General features: G+C 49.1%; 1 protein-coding gene across 1 annotated transcript in view; it reads left to right on the top strand.

Moving 5' to 3' along the window:
* The window catches only part of TOX2 (TOX high mobility group box family member 2), a 158874-nt gene extending 147159 nt beyond the window's left edge, over positions 1-11715 (top strand). The window contains exons 7-9 of the mRNA XM_030288549.4: positions 1800-2207; positions 4038-4168; positions 10512-11715. Of these exons, the coding sequence (XP_030144409.1) occupies positions 1800-2207; positions 4038-4168; positions 10512-10548 (576 nt within the window). The 3' untranslated portion in view covers positions 10549-11715. The remainder of the gene's footprint in view (positions 1-1799; positions 2208-4037; positions 4169-10511) is intronic.
* The last annotated feature ends 6252 nt before the right edge of the window (positions 11716-17967 follow it).

The raw sequence follows: 17967 nt of genomic DNA, 5'->3' as shown, positions 1-17967 counted from the left end.
TCCTGTGGATTACCCCTGGCTCAGGGGTAATTCTGCCCTTGGGTAGTGAATGGTCCCCCTTCAAAGCTACTCCTTGGTACTACACCACATCCTCAGAGCCTGATCATCACATTCAGCTGCCCTGGGAACTAAAGTGACCTCCCAAACCCCCCTCACCTGCAGGACCTGTGTGCTGATGGTGAGCTGGAAAGGCTCAGAGCCCCTGAGCAGACCAGTAGCTGCCAATTTCCCAACAGAACAGCAGCAAGGACAGAAAAACAGGATGGGAAGGACTTGCTGAGGATTTAAAACTCTTGTTGGTTCCTCTGGAAGCCTCTGAGGGTCTTGTCTTGAATGTTCCTCTCAGCAGTGTGGGGCAGGAGTTGTGGAAGGCGTGGAAGTTATAGAGGCATCTGCTCTATGGCTTTGGTTTTTTCCCAATTTCTCCAATTGCTCTTCTGTAAAACTTTGTTTTGAGCAAAGCACACAGTGTGGTCCTGGCTGCTGGGTGAGAAAAGATCAGGTCTATCATTACAGGGCCTGTCACAGGACAAAACCCTCATTGTCCAACACAGAAAATTTCCCCTTGTCCTTCTCTCCTTCCTGCCAAAATGATGCCATGATTGTCCCATGCATTATAGACCCACCAGAGCTGCTGGGATGCACAGAATAGGGAAAGCAGAGGGTTTATAGACCCATTTGTACTCTGTTGGAAGCAGGAGGGGTTTGTCAGCCACCCACAGCAGTGAGCTGTGATGGGCAGTTTGCCTCTGCACTGGTTTGATGCCTTGTGCAGGCTGCCCTAGAACAGAAACTTTACAGAGTTAAAGAATAAAGTCAGGATTTATTAAAAGGCCTCAATGGATCCACCTTGGGCAGCACAAGAGCCCAGCCAGGGCTGCACCCAAGATGAACCAAAATGGTCCCAAAATACACGAGCACTCAGGGGTGCTCTCACTGGGATCAGTTCTGCTCCATTGGCACCTTGCAGTTCATTGTCCCATTCCAACTCTAGCCCAGGCAGTCCCATCCTGCTTGTTTTTCTCTCTCCAGCCCACAGTGTTTGTGCTCTTGGGGCTGAGATTTGGATCATTTGTCCTTGGTGCCCAGCTGGAGAAGGAATTGTTTTGTCTCCCTGCTCTGTGCAGAGAGCTCACCATCCCATAATACGAAGCCCAGACCCACACAGTAAAGCAGCACAGAATCTGAAAAATATAAAAGCTCAAACCTGAGGCATCAGGTTCATTCCTCCTGATGCTCCAGGCTCTGCCAAAGGCACCGTTGAGTTACTGGGCTTTAGTTTTCCACCTCTGGCTGCTGCACTCAGCTACTGCGGGGCTGGGAGGTGGGAGAGTGTAATTTCTGTAGTTTTCCCCCCCTCTACGCAGCCCCCCAAATAATCCAACTTCCCCAGAGATATGGGGCTGTGAGGGGAAGAATACCAGGAGAGGGAAAGGTATTCAAAAGAGGCTCTTACCCCAGGGTGTTGGAACAGCTCTCTTTATTCTGTGGTGTCCATGGGAGAGCGAGGCAAAAGAGAGAGAGAACAGGAAATGTCAGGGGTCTATATAGGTTTTGGACAGGGTGGGCTTCTCTGGCTCTCCACCAACCCCGTTGGGGCAGGAAGGAGGATCCAGGGGTTATCTTGATCAGAGCCACAGGGTCCCGGGGGAAGGGGGGCAAAAGGGTGCCATGAGCTCACTGTAACAGGAGAGGAGCAGGATTCATGGGAAGCTCAGCTGCACTGCTGGATATCTCGGGATGAATATCGATGTTTCCTCTTTTCCTTCCTCACCACCTTCCACTCTGTTTCCCCACAGAGCTCTGCCGACCAGGGGGAGACGAAAAGCACCCAGAGCAACCCCCCTTCCAAGATGATCCCCCCCAAGCAGCCCATGTACCCCATGCCTCCGCAGGCATCCTCTCCCTACCCCGGCCTGGGCTCCTTCCTGTCCCCGTCGGAGCTGCAGAGCTACCGTGGGCACCCCCACGCCGGGCTGGCCCGGACCCTGCCCTCCAAGCCCCTGCTGCCCAGCCTCAGTGCCTCCCCCCCGCCCTCCTTCCAGATCAGCCCCCCGCTCCACCAGCAGCTGTCCTTGCACCACCCGCAGAGCTCGCTCCTGCCCCAGCCCCTCAGCATGCAGCAGGTCCCCCAGCAGCCCCTCCTGTCCCCCCCCATGGCACTACAGGTACAGCCCCCCATCACCGCCTCGCCGCCCGGCCAGCAGGTCAGTGCTGCGCCTCTCCGGCGCCTTGGGCTGGGTGTTCTGCTCCAGGGAATCCTCCAAAGATGGGAATGGAGCACCAGGAGGGGCTGAGGGAGACGGGAAAGGGGCTCAGCCTGGAGAAAAGGATGCTCGGGGGGCACCTTGTCGAACTCAGGGTCCTCATAAAACAGGAAAGCTGGACAGGACAGAGCGCACTTCGAACCAATGTGGTTAATGCAACGTTCTCTGATTATTCGAGAGAAGATGGCAGTTTATATACACTTCTACATAGTTTACAGGTTACAAAGGCACTCCCATTGGCAAACCAACATTGTTTGTCTTTGTCTTAAGGTGGTCAGGCTTTTCACACTGCAGCTCTACCCTAATTCATACTCAATAGCTCATTACTTTGTAGTCACCTTAACATAATTTCTAACTGTGCCACAACTGAATTCTTACTGCATCAGAGGCTTACAGACCCCACCAAGGCCGCTTATCAGGGCCTAGTCTGAGGGGCAGCTCAATTCTCTTCCAAACATAAATCATGCCCTCTCTCTCAGAAATTCTGCAGCACCTTGTGGCTCTGCACAACGCCCCATTGCCCTAATTTGGGTATTTTGGAAAAAATCATGTTCTTTGCCAGGTAACTATCGTGAATCTGGTTTATATACATTCCCTAATGGATATAAATTTAATTAAACCCACCCCAAAAAATGGGGAAAACTGATCAGCTTTCAGTTAAAGCAGCCCCTCAGTGTCCTTGTGGCTCTGCACAACTCCTGACAGGAGAGGACAGCCAGGTGGGTCAGGCTGTGCTCCCAGGGAACAGGGATGGGACAAGAAGAAATAGCCTCGAGTTGTGCAGTGAATGTTCAGATTGAAAATTAAGGAAAATGTCTGTGTTGAAAGGGTTATCAGGCAGTGGAACAGCTGCCCAGAGAAGTGGTGGAGCCACCATTCCTGGAAGCATTCAAAAAAATGTGTAGATGTGGCACTTGGGGACAGGCTTTGGTGGTGGGGTGGCAGTGCTGGGTTAATGGCTGCACTCAGTGATCTTGGAGGTCTTCTGCAATTTGAATGATCCTGACTTCTCCAGCACAGGGGCTGGGCTTTAGCTCTGCACAGCCACAGTGGCTTCTGTAATTTGATGAGAGTGTTATAGGGGATTCTCACACTCACTCATTGGGGTGGGAGCTGTTGCTGAGGGCAGCATTTTGTGAAACTTCATTCCACATAGTTTGTGAATAAAATATTAAAAATAAAAAATACCCCCCCCCCTTACCCTAATTTGGGTATTTTGGAAAAAAATCATGTTATTTGCCAGGTAACTATCATGAATCTGGTTTATATGCTTTGCCTAATGGATATAAATTTAATTAAACCCACCCTCAAAAATGGGGAAAACTGATCAGCTTTCAGCTAAAGCAGCCCCTCAGTGTCCTTGCAGAATTGCCAGTGGTGGCAGCTCATGGGGGCAGAGTTGCTTGTGTGGCTGTCCCTTGTTCCTGAGCACTGGGGTGGGGAACTCAGCACTGCACTGGACACCAGCTTTGGTGGCCAGACTGCAAAAATCCCAAAGGCTTTTGTGGCTGTGTGCCCTCCACAGCAACTCCTACCCCCGAGAAGGGGGTTCCTGACAAACAGAGCAGGGAAAAGGGACATCAGATGTGCTGCTGCACTGACACCATGTCTGGGCTTGGAGCTTCCTCTTGTCCCTGGGGCTCCTCCTGTGCTCTGAACTGACACGTTTTGGGGACAACACCTGTAAATGTGATTATGCACTATTATTAAATCTGCAGTTCTCCTGCTTTGTATGCTCCTGTAACCCTCCTTTTCCTCTCCACCCTGCAGGACTTCTCCCATATTTCGTCTGAGTTTCAGAACAGTGTTGGACCCCGCTCCCCTGGTGCATCAAACCCCCCCGGCAGCACCGAGTGGGACAACGACTACCCCAGCAGGGAGTGTGGGGTCAACCACTGCAGGCCAGTAACAAAACAGCTCATTGCTAGTGCACATCTGGGCTGGGGCAGGGCCCAACAGCTCCATGTCTGCCCTAAAATGTACAGCCAGCTGTGCTCAGGGAAGCTCAAGGCTCCCTCACCTCTGTAGGCTTGCTGAAGCAGGTAGCTTAAAAAGCGAGGATAAATTCTTCACTGGACATGAAAAGTTGTATTTTGCTTTCCTATTTTTTTATTTATTTATTTCCATGGAAGAGTTAGACACATTTCTTTCTGAAGTAGTCCCCCCAGCAGAGTTCCTGGAGGTTTGAAAGCAGCCATGTCCATAAGGCCAGGCCTCAAGGTGGCCTTCCAGTACTTAAAGAGTCATATTAAAAAGTTGGAGAGCAACTAATTGCAAAGGCAGATAGTTATAGGACAAGGGGGAATGGCTTTAAACTGAAAGAGAAGAAATTTAGATTATAGATGAGGAAGAAATTGTTCCCTGTGAGGGTGGGCAGGCCCTGGCACAGGGTGTCAAGAAGCTGGGGCTGCCCCTGAATCCATGGAAGTGTCCAAGGCCAGGTTGGATGGGGCTTGGAGCAGCCTGGGACAGTGGAAGGTGTCCCTGCCCGTGGCAGGGGGTGGATTGAGATGGGCTTTAAGCTCCCTTCCAACCCAGATGATTCTCTGATAAGCAATGTTCTTCTGTTCCTAAAGCAATTGCTCTTATCACTGAGGCCACAGCCTCCCGTAATTGTCTCTCCCAGCAGAACCCTTACCATTCCTGGGGTTACTGTGCAAATGCTCCATCCTCCCAAGGGCCTCACAATGCTCCATCCCCTGCACCATGCAGGAAAGCCCTGCTGACACTACACACATCTTCCCCTAATGCCCTACAGGCTCTGGCATGACTGTGCCAGTGGGAAGGTCCCTTTAATGCTGCTGAGAATCCTCAATAAATGAAGTATCAGGGTAGTCTTAAAGCTGGGGAACGAGGAGTATGTGGAAGCCATTTCCAACCTCTGCCCAGCCCACTGCTCTTGGCTCAGCTCTAATGGTTTGGAGGCTCAGTTGTGCTCTCTAGAACATTCCTGGGGTTCTCTGTGGGAACAGGTTGGGAAGGAGGTTGGATATGGTTGAGTATTGATTTCCTTCAAGTGCTGGAACACGGAGCTTTGACCAGAAATAACAACCAGCTCCCAGGCTTTTCAGAGCACAGCTCCTGTCTGTGCCAGCAGAGCACTCACAACTGCTGGGCTGGGCACAGAGTGTGCAGACATTTATTTCTTCCAGGGCAATAAATAACTGCCTGATCCATTTAAATATCCCTGCTGTCTGCCTGCCCGAGGGGCTCAGGGACATGGATAGGTCTGACCTTTGCATGCTCCTTCCTGAAGTCTCTGCAGACAGCCTGGAAGAAGGAACATGACCAGGACCTGATTGTAAAAGTCACTTCACATGTTGTGGGTAAAATACTGAAGGAGGGTGTGGCACATGGATCCCGATTTCCAGAGGTGCTGGGCAGATCCCAGGAATCAACTCCCCTAGAAATAAGCATCACTTCTTAAGGGATCAGCTGGGAAAACATTTGATTCCCTCTGCAAATCCCACTGCCTGGGTCCCATGCAGGAAGCCCAAGGCACTCCAGAAACAGGTGAAATGTCCCCATAGCAGGGGGGACTGAGTCCTGGGTTGCTAAAACAAGCTCTGTGACATCTGGCTGGAGTGCCACACTGTAAGCAGAGGGCCCATGCAATTCATGATCAAAGCTCATGCATTTCATGCCTTTGTCACAGCAGAAATATCAAATTTCATGGGTTTATCACAGCTTCCTGGAAAAAAGAAGTCATTCTAAACCCAGACAGATTATGCAGAGACTTCCAGATAATTATTAGAGTAGATTATAGCGAGGAACTCAGATGGATAGAGATCAGTCCTGCAGAAAGTGCTTAGTGCACTGAAAGTATCATAGTGTCTGCTGAGGAAGGAGCCATCTCCTGTGACTAAAGGCACAGGAGCTGCTGGCAGCCAGTGCCCAAAGCTGGATTGTTCTCATTTATTGCAAAGCCTGGTATGCCAGCAGTGCCCTCACCTCCTGCTTCTGCTGCCCTGGGATTTGCAGCCTCAGTGCCCCCTCTGCATCACCTGGAGCAGTCCCTGACATCTGCAGCTCCCTGTGTCTCAAGGCTGCTCACAAGCCAAGAAAAGAGATGATCTGGATCTCCTCACCCAGGGCAAGGAATGATGGGGCAAGGGGGAATGGCTTCCCACTGCCAGGGCAGGGTTAGATGGGATATTGGGGAGGAATTCCTCCCTGTGAGGGTGGGCAGGCCCTGGCACAGGTGCCCAGAGCAGCTGTGGCTGCCCCTGGATCCCTGGCAGTGCCCAAGGCCAGGCTGGATGGGGCTGGGAGCAGCCTGGGACAGTGGGAGGTGCCCATGGGAATGAGATGAGCTTTGAGGCCCATTCCCACCCAGTCCACTCTAGGATTCCATTATCTCCCTGACTCTTCTCCTTTCTCCAATGCACTTTGTTCTAATTTCCAAGTGACATTCCAAGTTGTCACTGGGCTCCTCCACAGCACCTTTTCATTAGCTGGGTGGGTCCAACCCTCAGCAGATCTCGGGCACAGCAGTGATAAAGGGATTTTGTCTCCATGGGTTTGGTTCATCAGTGCTGCCCTAGGTATATTTGGGAAGTCTCTGGACCATATAATGGCTCATTTCAACCTCAGAAGGGCGTTTGGCTTAATTGCAATTAAAGCAACACCGTGAGGAGCAAAATCTGGCTGGAAAGAGAAGGGATTGTTCCTTGATGGGATGTGACTCAGCTATAGAGCCCCAGACTCCTGGAAGAGAAGATCATCCCAACCTCCCCAGCACACACACAGCCCTGTTGGGTTATGAATTTTATTTCATGTCTAACTTTGATATTTCTTTAGCTTCCAACATCTGTTGGCACTGGGCTAGCTGGGGTAAAACCTCCCAAGCCTCGTTTTCTTTTGTGTTTGTCAGCCAGATAACTTGTGAAAAACTGACAAGGTTGTGTTCCTCTCTGTCCTTCTCTATCTAATAAGGGAACTGCTGTAGGGATTTTTGTTTCCCAGCCTATCCTTGCTAGTTACAATCCATCAAATCACACGTCTTCCCTCAAATTCTGGGATCCTGTGAGCAGCCACTCCTTAATTCATAACTCAGCCGTGCTGGAGAGAGAGTTTTCAATGTTTCTTACCTCCTGCTCTCCTTATTCTTAATGACTGTTTGCTTACTGACTTCCATCCAATTTTCCTGGTTCTTTCTGGGCTGAAGCCCAAGCTGTCCTGGATTGTGAGTGAAGACATGGGGAGCATTTCTCAGCTCCTGCTTGGTGTTTGACTATCACTTCCCACAAGCGACTGCAGCAGACAATTTCAATGCTTTTTTGCCACCACATCACAAACTCCTTTCCTAGTCCCCTGTCTCCCTCACCTGACAGCCTGATTCTGGCACTCACTCTTTCCCAGGCACTGAATTCCTCTGTTTTCACAGTGATTTTCTCCAAGGGAGCTGCCTCCCACCTCCACCAGAGGTGCAGCTTGGTTTGCAATCACGTGCAAATCTTTCTTAATCTCTAATTCAATTTTAACTCCTCAAAGCAGCTCCCTTGTTTTTTCTGCCTTGTTTTCTGATTACAAATCTCTCCACACCTTCTCCAGGGGTTGTGTCCTTTCCATCCTAAAACATTCTATGATTTATCTTTGTCCCCTCACACATAGGTATTTTTGGGATAACACTGAACTGGATTCATCTTTCCATGTCCTTCCTCTCATTTGCAAGACACGGATTAGGGTCTCTTTGGCTGACATCCTTTAGCAACTTTTCCTCCCTCTTCCCACTCTCATTTAGGCTAAAAGATGGGACACTGTCCATTACACTTTGTCCAGGCACAAAAAAACCATGTACAGCCACTAGATCCAGACATTTATAACCTCCCTAATTCCTTCCAGCAATGAAGTGATCCTCTCCAAAGGGGAGAATTTTCCAAATCAGGAGCTAAATGAGCAAACCCTATAAAAAAGGCAGAGATAACCCATCACAACTGCACTTAGTTTGGATTCAATTATTTATGGTAATACTTTGTAATGAACTGGGAAATGCTCTGTAGAATGCTGTGTAAAATTAATGAAGTTTTAGGACTGGAATACCTCGCTGCTGCTCAGTGGCATTCAGTCTTTTCTGAGTGCAGGAGGGAAGCCTGTGCATTTTAAATGCAGATTATAACATGTGGAGATTAGCAGAGGGTGGGCTTTTGACTCTGTCAGAAGACAGCTCTACCAACACCACCCTGCTTTGCTGTCTGCTCCTTCCCTATTATTCCACTCACAAACACACTCACACCAGAACCTCCCAAGACTTTTAACTTAAACTTTTAACACTTTTTAAGGCCAAGATGTCTTTATGGAGTTGGTGATGTTTCCATTGTGTATGTGCAGGTGATAAACCCCACTGAAAGTCCTGAATCTCAGAGCAAAACCCCCACAGATCATCAGCCAGGGTAGAGGGACTTCAGACTTTCTCTCTACATTGTCTCAAACAAAAAAAAAAAAGAGTGTCTGGGCTCCCTCTTTGGGCTCTCCTTATGTAGTGTGAGAATGAGCACATTTGATCCAAAATTAACTCTCTAAACCACCTTGCTTCAGCCTCAGGTGTGGTGAAGCAGGGGATGGTGGCCCCGGGGCTGATCCCAGGCAGAGCATTCCAAAATCCTGCTGGTGGGATCTGCAGGGACCCCCAGAGCTGGCCCTGCACTGCAGCCCCACCAAGCCAGAGGAAGAAACTGATGTTGTGGCCCTTATAGCTGAAATTCAGAAAGAAATAAAATTGCATCCAACTCTCAGTCTCAGGGGGATCTTCTCACTCTCTACAACTACAGCCTGAAATTCAGCGTTGGAGTTAGGGTTACCCCCTAGGGTTAGGTCAGGGCTACCCCCTGAAAGAGGGCGTAGCCAGGTGAGGGTTGGGCTCTTCTCCCAGGTAACAAGGGACAGGACAAGATGAAACAACCTCAAGTTGCACCAGGGTATTGGGTACCCTGATTAGATTGGGAATTTGGAAAAAATATCTGCAGGGTGTCGCTGTCGAGGCAGGATGGGAATGAAGAGAATGAAGAGTCCCACAGCAGGGAAAGACTGGTCAGACATTGGAAGGGCTTCCCAGGGCAGTGGTGGAGACACCATCCCTGGGAGGGCTTTAAAAGGCATGTGGATGTGACACTTGGGGACATGGTTTGGCAGTGCTGGGACAATGGTTGGACTTGATCTTAGAGGGGTTTTCCAACCTGAATTATCCTGCTCTGGTCCCTCTGTGTGCAGCCCTCCCTGTGTTTTGTGCCCTTGATGCCTTTTTTCAACCTGTACATGAAATAGCACACACTTTTGAGATAATATTAATAAAGGAGGTAATATGAAAGCTGGTCTTTGTTGGAGGCCTTCAGGGTCAGTTATGGAAAGATGTCCACAAAAGCCCACCCCCCACGGGGGTGCAGACAGTTTTATAAGTTTGGTAAATTAGCATCATTGGCAAAAAACACCAGTTAGGAGCACGAGTGGTGATGCAATTCCCACCCTGGGTCAATCCCCTTCTAAGTCTTCCCTCCTTCTCATGGGACTGGTACTTTGTTGATGAAAATGTCTCTGAAGAGGTGTTTTTCCACTTTGGTTGCCCGGGAAAACCGAGATAGGACAGGGGTTTTGGGATATGTTTTGTCTTTCTGCCTAGGGAAAGGGCATGGAAAACTACTGGGAAAACTAGTCAGTAACACAATAGGTTACAAATATATGTGAAAATAATACAGAGACTATATTGATGTCTTGGAGTGGCTGCCTAGAACAGAGCTGTACAGAGTTAAAAGAATAAAGTAGGTATTTATGGAAAGCCTTCAATGGATACATTTGGGCAGTGCAAGAGCCTGGCAGAGGCTGCACCCAAGACAGATAAAAGTCACGAATTTTTCTATTTGGTCTATTTGCATATCAGGGGTTAATTGTACAATTACAGCTTCAGGTAATGAAGTCACATTCCCCCAGTTTGCTCCCCACATTTCACTTTTGTTTGTACTTTTTTGGGCCTGAGGCTGCAATGATGCCCTTGCTTGTTCCCATCTGGAAAAGGATTGTTTTGTCTGGCCAAAATGTGAAGAAACTGCATGGAGTTCAGAGTTATATACTAGTGCAAGGTCTGGAAAATGTAAAAGCTAAAAACTTAAGGCATCAATATAAAAGAAAAAAAAAGGTAAAATCCCAAACAGCATCACCCCAAAAGCCACGGCATGGCACAAAGCGTGCGCCAGCTGTGCCAGCTGTGCCAGCCCCTTCCCTGCTGTCTCACTGCTCTGCTTTCTCTTACAGCATGCTGCCAAGGGACAAGGCACTCTACCTCACCTAAGGCTCAGCATCCCTCTGGAGGAGGCTCAGACAAGGACACTGGAGAGGCTCAATCCTGCAGCCCGAGCGGGAGGCACGGGCGGGTCGGCCGGGCGGGACAGCCGCCACCGCTCCTCGGCGCTGGCTTCGTTTCCAGGCTCTAAGAGCAGTTTTGGTTTTTTATTTTCTTTTCTTTTTGAACTCTAAAAAAAAAAATATATAAAAAGTCTACTTTCAGTGGAAGGCCCTTCCAAAAAAAAAAAAAAACAACAAAAATACCCCACCTCGTCAATCGCAAAGAACAAAAAAATAAATAGAGAGAGAAAATTCAAATAAAAATTATAAAATAAGTGCAAAACCAACAAAAAAATAATGAAGTTAAGCTAAGGACACCGTTTTTCTGCTTGCCATCAGCTTAGCTACGGACTATTTTCCTAGTGAACTGCTTTTAGACGCAGCATAAACCCAGGTCTGGTGTCCTGCAGCATTAGGCCAGCTCAGTAGGAGGATGCACTCTTTTGACTTGCTAACAGCACTAAACTTTGTGCAAGAAAATGTGAAGTTTGTGTGAATATTGTACATGCAAAGGCCTTGGACGGTCTGGCGAAAAAAAAAAATTACAAAAATAAATAAAAACTATTGCTAGGTAGGTGGGGGAGAGAGCAGAAGGCAAACTATGAGGGGACAAATGTGAAAGAGATCATGAAAATATAATTTGTTGGATAGTTGTAAGTAGTTTACTAAGTGTTTTAGAGCTGTGCTAAAGACATCTTTAAGATTTTTTTGTGAAAGAAATTAGTAGTTTACTTTATAGTAAAAGCATTTTATATTAATTGTAGCACATTTTTTAGTTATACATAGAAGGGAGATGTGTATAAAAAAACAACAAAAAAAAGCCTGCCAAACTTGTTTCTATTATTTGTACAGCAAGAAATGGACAATTTATATCCATGTTGTATGGCACTATTATTTTTTTCCGGCCATATGTCCATCTATTTAAAAAATTGCTGACAATGATTTTTGTCTATTTATGAACAATTAGAGAGCATAATTACAGTTTCTCATAAGGTGCATTTTTCGGGTTTTTTTATTTTTTATTTTGTTTGAGGGTGCTGCTTTGGCAGCACCTGGTACATTCGGTTCACAATGCTTATCTTACCTTTCTTTATAATAAAATGTATGAAAAGTAGAGCTGAAGCAGTCTCTCCTTTTTCTGGGGGACATCCTGGATGTGGCCTCTGGTTTGTCCTCCTCAGCTTTCCAACCCTCTCTTCTCCCATCACATCCCCACCTGCCCCACCCTCTTGTCGCTCTGCAATATCAACATAATTAATTTCATAATAAATACACTATGATTAGAATAAGGGAGGAAATGGAACATTATGAAAACCTTCCTGGTGTTATCATGGTGTGGAGACAAGATTTCCCCCAGGGAGAGCTTCTGAGATGTGCATTCTTTGTGTGTGTGGCAGGTAAGTGGCCCTGAGACTGAAATCACAGGGAGGAGGTTCCCAGCCCTGGGAGAAGGTCTGGAAGGGATCATCACTGGGGGCTTTGGGGCCACCAGGTGCCTGTGGTTTGTCCTCTCTGAAGCCAAGTGCCCCCCATGATGTCCATCCCCCTGCAGCCCAGCAGGTATCCCCAGCTCTGTCACCTTTGGGTCACCGTGGCCGTGGATTTGGAGCCCTTTGGAGGCCTCCACTGAGAAGGTTTGTGGGGCAGCAGTACAGGGAGCCACTGAAAGGTGGCCTTGGCAATTCAGGGGCAACTGTGCAAAGAAATAACCAAAATTTTGACAGCCATCTGGCCAACTCCCTACATTTCTGCAGGGCTGCCTCTGCTTCTCTCCAAGGGCTGGTGGCTGCTCTGGGCCACCAGGGAGGGCACAGTGACCCATCTCCAGCCTTGGGCACCATCTGGGGAATGGAGGGCAGTTGGCTATTAGGGAGCCCAGAGCATTAATGAGAAATTGTGGGGCTTTCCAAACCACTTTAATCCCTACTAATCTCTAAATTTGCATGATGGCAGCTGTGCTTAAATGGTATTCCAGCTGTTGGCTAATTGTCCTGGAGCTGGAATTGCTCCAGGGGAGCTACTGGGAGCTGAGCCTGCCATCCACCATCAGGGCTGGCTCACAGAGACAAAGAGTGCTTTGGGTTCAAGGGACCTTAAAGCCCATCTCAATCCACCCCTGCCATGGCCAGGGGCACCTTCCACTGTCCCAGGCTGCTCCAAGCCCCATCCAACCTGTCCTTGGGCACTGCCAGGGATCCAGGGGCAGCCACAGCTGCTCTGGGCACCCTGTGCCAGGGCCTCCCCACCCTCACAAGATAAAAATCCTTCCCAATATCCAACCTAAAAACTAAACTCTTTCAGTTTGAATCCATTCCCACTTGTCCTGTCACTATCTGCCTTTGCAATTAGCTGTTCCCTGTTTTTATCTGCCTCTTCAGGTGCTGAAAGGACACATCCAGCTCAAAAACGAGGTTCAGCCCAGCCCAGAGGGTCAGAACTTGGGACCCTGGGCCAGACAGGGATGGTGTGGCTGGGGGAGCTGCCCCCTGCTCTGAACCCTTATTAACAGTAGTGGAAAATTCAGTAGCCAGGTCTCAAGAAGCCTCAGGACAGGGTCAGCTCTCCCTAAACTCTGCCTGTGTGCCTAACATCCCATCAAAAACCTTTAAATTCCAGGCAGATAACCCAAATCTCTCTCCCTACAAAGCAAATCCCTTGCCTTTGAACACAGGGAAGAATTTATTGCTTTCCTTGTTGTGGTAATTTTTTCTGTATTTGAAGAAGGATATTGGCTGCCCTTCACCTCCTCTGCAGCTGCCCCAAAGGCAGGATGAGTGTGCAGCTCCCAGTTTTAGTCCAAGAGCACCAGTGGGGTCCTCAAAAGGCTCTGGAACAGCTTTGGGGGCAGGACCAAGGCAGGCATTCCCAGACTTTGGGCTAATGATGGAGAGGGATGTGAAGAGGCAGGAGCAGGGAGAGCCCTGGTTAATTGATTTTGGTTTATGAACACATAATTAGCAGTGCTGCAGGATGTAATAAGGGGTTTAACAAACCTCAGCAGCAGCATCTTGGTGATATTAACCCTTCGAGCACAGCCCCCTGTGGGTGCCATGCCTGGCTGCCACAGAAATGGGGAATATCCACCAGCATCCCACTGCCCCACCAGGACACAGCCTCCCACACAGCCAGGGTGTGTGGAGGGAGTCTGCTCCCCACCTGTGGATCCTCCTGTGGCAGCACCCTGAGCTGTGCCCACAGCACAGGGCCGTGAACGCCCCGGCAGGGCTGGGAGAACACTCTGCTACATCTGTGTTATCATTACTGAGGTGGAGGAATGGAAGGGAAAGCAGCCCTGACAGTATTGACAGAAGGATCAAAGGAAAGGACTTCATCTGACAAATCCCAGGTAGGTCCCCGACAGCTGCAGCACGTGCTGGGAGCAGGGGCCTTGTGCCAGCCTTGGTGAGGTCCTGCTCCCCACCCAGGGCAGGCTTGAACCTTGGCAAGTGTCCCTGATTCCAAAGGTCCTGCTCCCCAAGGTCCCGAGTTCCGGATGCAGAGCGAGTCTGTCAGTGTTCGGAAACAATCACGGGATATGATTCCATGCAGGTGCTTTTATTGAGAGCTCTGGGAGTCGGGGTACAACCCCAAATCTGACTCCAAACATAAGTTTCGAGCTGAACGTATTTTATACCCTATCGTTGTATAACTTACACTTTAATTATTAAACTTACATTGTTCTATTGTATACATTGACATGAGCTTATAGTGATCTTTCTTAGGTCCATGACCACAGTTTCACATGATTATTCTTTCTGATTAAACAGTAATTATATTTAATTACTAAACAGTCATCACATCTAACAGTTATATAAATTATCATGTACTAGCTACATAGTACTATTTCTCCCTGTGCTAAAGGTATTTACCTTTCCAAGGCCTACTAAGTTTATTTTTTTTCTGTTAACCCTAAATCTCATTATTTTAAAACCCTTTTACTATCAAGTCCATGGTGCAGGACATGAGCTGTAGCCCTGGGAGCTGGCTCTGGGCACCAGGACCCTCAGGCTGGGCAGTGCCAGGCACAGGTTGGGTGTCAGACCCAGCACAGGCTGCACAGCACCTCCAGCTCCTCCTCCTCCTGTGCTTCACCACCTGTGGCCACAGAGGCAAGCATGGGATCAGGGAATCACTGAATGGTTTGGGTTGGAAGAGACCTTAAAGCTCATCTCCTTTCATCCCCTGCCATGGGGGCAGGGCACCTTCCACTGTCCCAGACTGCTCCAAGCCCTGTCCTATGGGTATTCTCAGTTCAGTCAGAGAGAAAGGAGAGTTTCTGCCAGGCTGGGCATGGCAAAGGGTTTCAAAGGAATGTAAATAATTCTTTATCTCTCTTGTTCACATTGTTTATAGATCTGTTCTGCCTCCGTGCGTCATTCCCAGAGCACCAATGGTGTAAGATGTTTTTACTTTAAGACCAATGAAATTGGTCTGCATGATGTTCTCTATAAAAGAGTGATGTATTTGAAATAAATCAGTTGGAGTTCACTTCATCCAGCCTTCTGAATTGGAGTCCTGTTCCCATCCTGCCTCAACGGCGACACTGTCCAGCCTGGCCTTGGGCACTGCCAGGGATCCAGGGGCAGCCACAGCTGCTCTGGGCACCTGTGCCAGGGCTGCCCACCCTCACGGGGAACAATTTCTTCCTAACATATAATATAAATTTCCCCTCTTTCAGTTTGATCCCTTGTCCTGTCCCTGACAAAGAGTTCCTGACAAAGAGTCTTCTCCTGCTTCCCTGCAGCCCCTTCACACTCTGGGCAGGTGCTCTGAGGTCTCCACACACCCTTCTCTTCTCCAGCTTGAACAGCCCCAGCTCTCCCAGCCTTGCTCCACAGGGAACCTCAGCAGCTCCATGGCCTCCTCTGGACTTGCTCCAACAGTTCCTCCTTACATTGCAGGCACCAGAGCTGTACCCAGAGTTCCAGGTGGGCTCTCTGCTGCATGGAGCAAGGGTTGGGATGGGAACCTCCTCAGCAGGACCAGCTGTGCTTCTCCTGCCCTCTGCCCACTGCTGTCCCCAGGGGTGGACAGGCTCTGCCCACCAAGCAAACATGACACGAGGCACCTTTGCCATCCTTCTGCAGACTGAAGAGCCCAAAAAGGAGCCTGTGTCTCACAGGGATGAAGCACAGTCAATTTGCTTTCACTCCATGTGCTCCACCCTGCAGTGGGAGGTTTGTGAGTCTGAGTCCTAAAAACTCAGCATCCCCTTGGCAGCTCATCACAGAGTGCAGGCAAAGTGCTTCCTCCAAAACACGAGGAGTGCAAAATTCCCAGTTTGAATGATGATTTTTGAAGATGAAGAGAGGAATAACAATTCTCTGGATGAAATAATGTGCTGGCCAGAAGGGTAATTTAGAGTCAGAGTTGAGATCAGATGTTTTATCACTGTCTCCTCAACTCTTCTTGACTTTCAACTGCAATTTGATAAATCAGCATAATACCTGGCACAGTAATTGCTGGAGATTTTATTCCTAATGGGGTTATTTTATTACAACTGCAAGCACATTAGAGAACTTTCTGCTGCTCTGCTGTTATTATTGTGGGGACAGAGGTCGAATAAAGCCAGGCTTAGGAGGTGGTGTTCCTGCAGCTGATAGTGCTGAGCTCGTTTCAGGTGTTTGTGCAGCTGAGTGCCTTCAGCAGTGCTCAGCCTCTCCCTCTCTGCACCTCCACAGCTCCTGCCCCTGCCCTGCTTTGCTCTTCTCCCTGTGTTCATACTCCCATTGTGGCTCTGAGACACCAAAATCTGGGAGCACACAGGAAACCTCACCCAGAGACAGCAGCAAGGACTGGGAGATGCTGCAGTGCTGTCCCTCCTCACGACTTTTAAGGCCAGCCCAGCCAGGTGGGGACCTGCAGCTGCCTGAAGTCGCTGCCAGCCCCCAGTCACAGAGGCAAAATGCAATTCCTCAGCCAGTGATCCCATTAAAATTTTATGATGAATGAAACCTCTGCACTGCAAGTCTGTGGGAGAGAGTAACACTTCTACTGCACTTCAATGTGTAATTAATGCACATTTCATTGCTTCCCAGATGAATTTTTGGTCACAGGAGGTGGATATGACTATAAAATTACACTTATTTAAGATGGGATACAGACCAAAGGTCAGTGTCTTGTGCAAAGCCAAGAGAGCCATGATGCCCGGGGGCATCCATCTCCCTCAGAGCTGCTGCTTGTGGAGCAAAGGCAGATGGAAAATGTGGATCCATCTCTCCTAGAGAGTCTGCTGGAGTCTGGTGTGACTTCACCCTTCTCTTACACCCCTCTGTCCCGTGGTTGAGTATCATTGTCCACACTGCCATCAGGACACCCTTCAGCTGAGCAGCTGTTCCACAACCAGTTCCCTTCAGCTCCTCAACCCCTCCCGTGGCTCCTGACAAAGGGGGAAATTTAAAATGCCACGTGTTAGCAGTAAAGCTGAAAATCCTGTTGGCCTCTGAGAAATTCCTGGGCAAAACCAGCAATTCCCCTCTGGATTCCCTCCTGATGACCCACAGGCTGCTCAGAGCTGTGAGCACATCTGGGGGATGTGGCTCCCTGCAGCCCTGCCTTGGTTTGAAAAGCCAGGTGTCTGCTAAGGAAGGCAGGAGCCTCCCCTGAAATGGAAAATGTAAACCCCCTCCCTCTGGATTATTACAATTTTGAAATTAAGGGGCTCTCAGGCAAAAATATGGGAATAGGAATAACAGTTCTTTACTAGGAAAACTAAAAACACAAATACAATACTACAAACAAAAGCAAACCAACCCTGCCAGAGTGAGAGCAGGCCCTGTCCCCTGTGGGTCAGGGAGGTGGCAGCAGCCCCATCCCAGGGTGGCTCAGCCCTCCTGCAGTGCCAGCTGTGCTTCTGCTGGAGCAGGATCCTGCACAAGGGGGGAGTTTTCCTCTGGAGCTCCAGGGCTGGGGGAGATGGGCCTGGGCTCCTCTGGGAATGCAGTGGGAAGAAAGCTGCTCCTTTGGGAATGCAGTGGGAAGAAAGCTGCTCCTCTGGGAATGCAGGGGGAAGAAAGCTGCTCCTCTGGGAATGCAGGGGGCAAAGGCTGCTGTGGGGTTCCCAGTCAGATTGTATCCAGGTAGGAATGCTCGGCTCCTCCCCTGGGCGCAGCATCTCCCCATGGATGATGGAATTTTCTCAGCCATGCAGGGACACTCAGTGGCCATGGACAGCAGAGATCTCCTGGAGGGAGGATTGGCTGTGGGAGAGATGAAGAAAAAACTGCCCAGGGAACAGCAGAGACCTGCCCCAGCTCTGACAGATGCTGACAGAACACACAGCCCCAGCCACATCTTGTATTTCCAAACAAAAACAACTCCTGATTTAATCCCTCCATCCCTGATTTAATCCCTCCATCCCTGATTT

Source organism: Taeniopygia guttata, chromosome 20 (genome assembly GCF_048771995.1).
Source record: "Taeniopygia guttata chromosome 20, bTaeGut7.mat, whole genome shotgun sequence".
Classification (NCBI taxonomy): domain Eukaryota; kingdom Metazoa; phylum Chordata; class Aves; order Passeriformes; family Estrildidae; genus Taeniopygia; species Taeniopygia guttata.
This window is presented reverse-complemented; position numbering and strand designations above follow the sequence as displayed.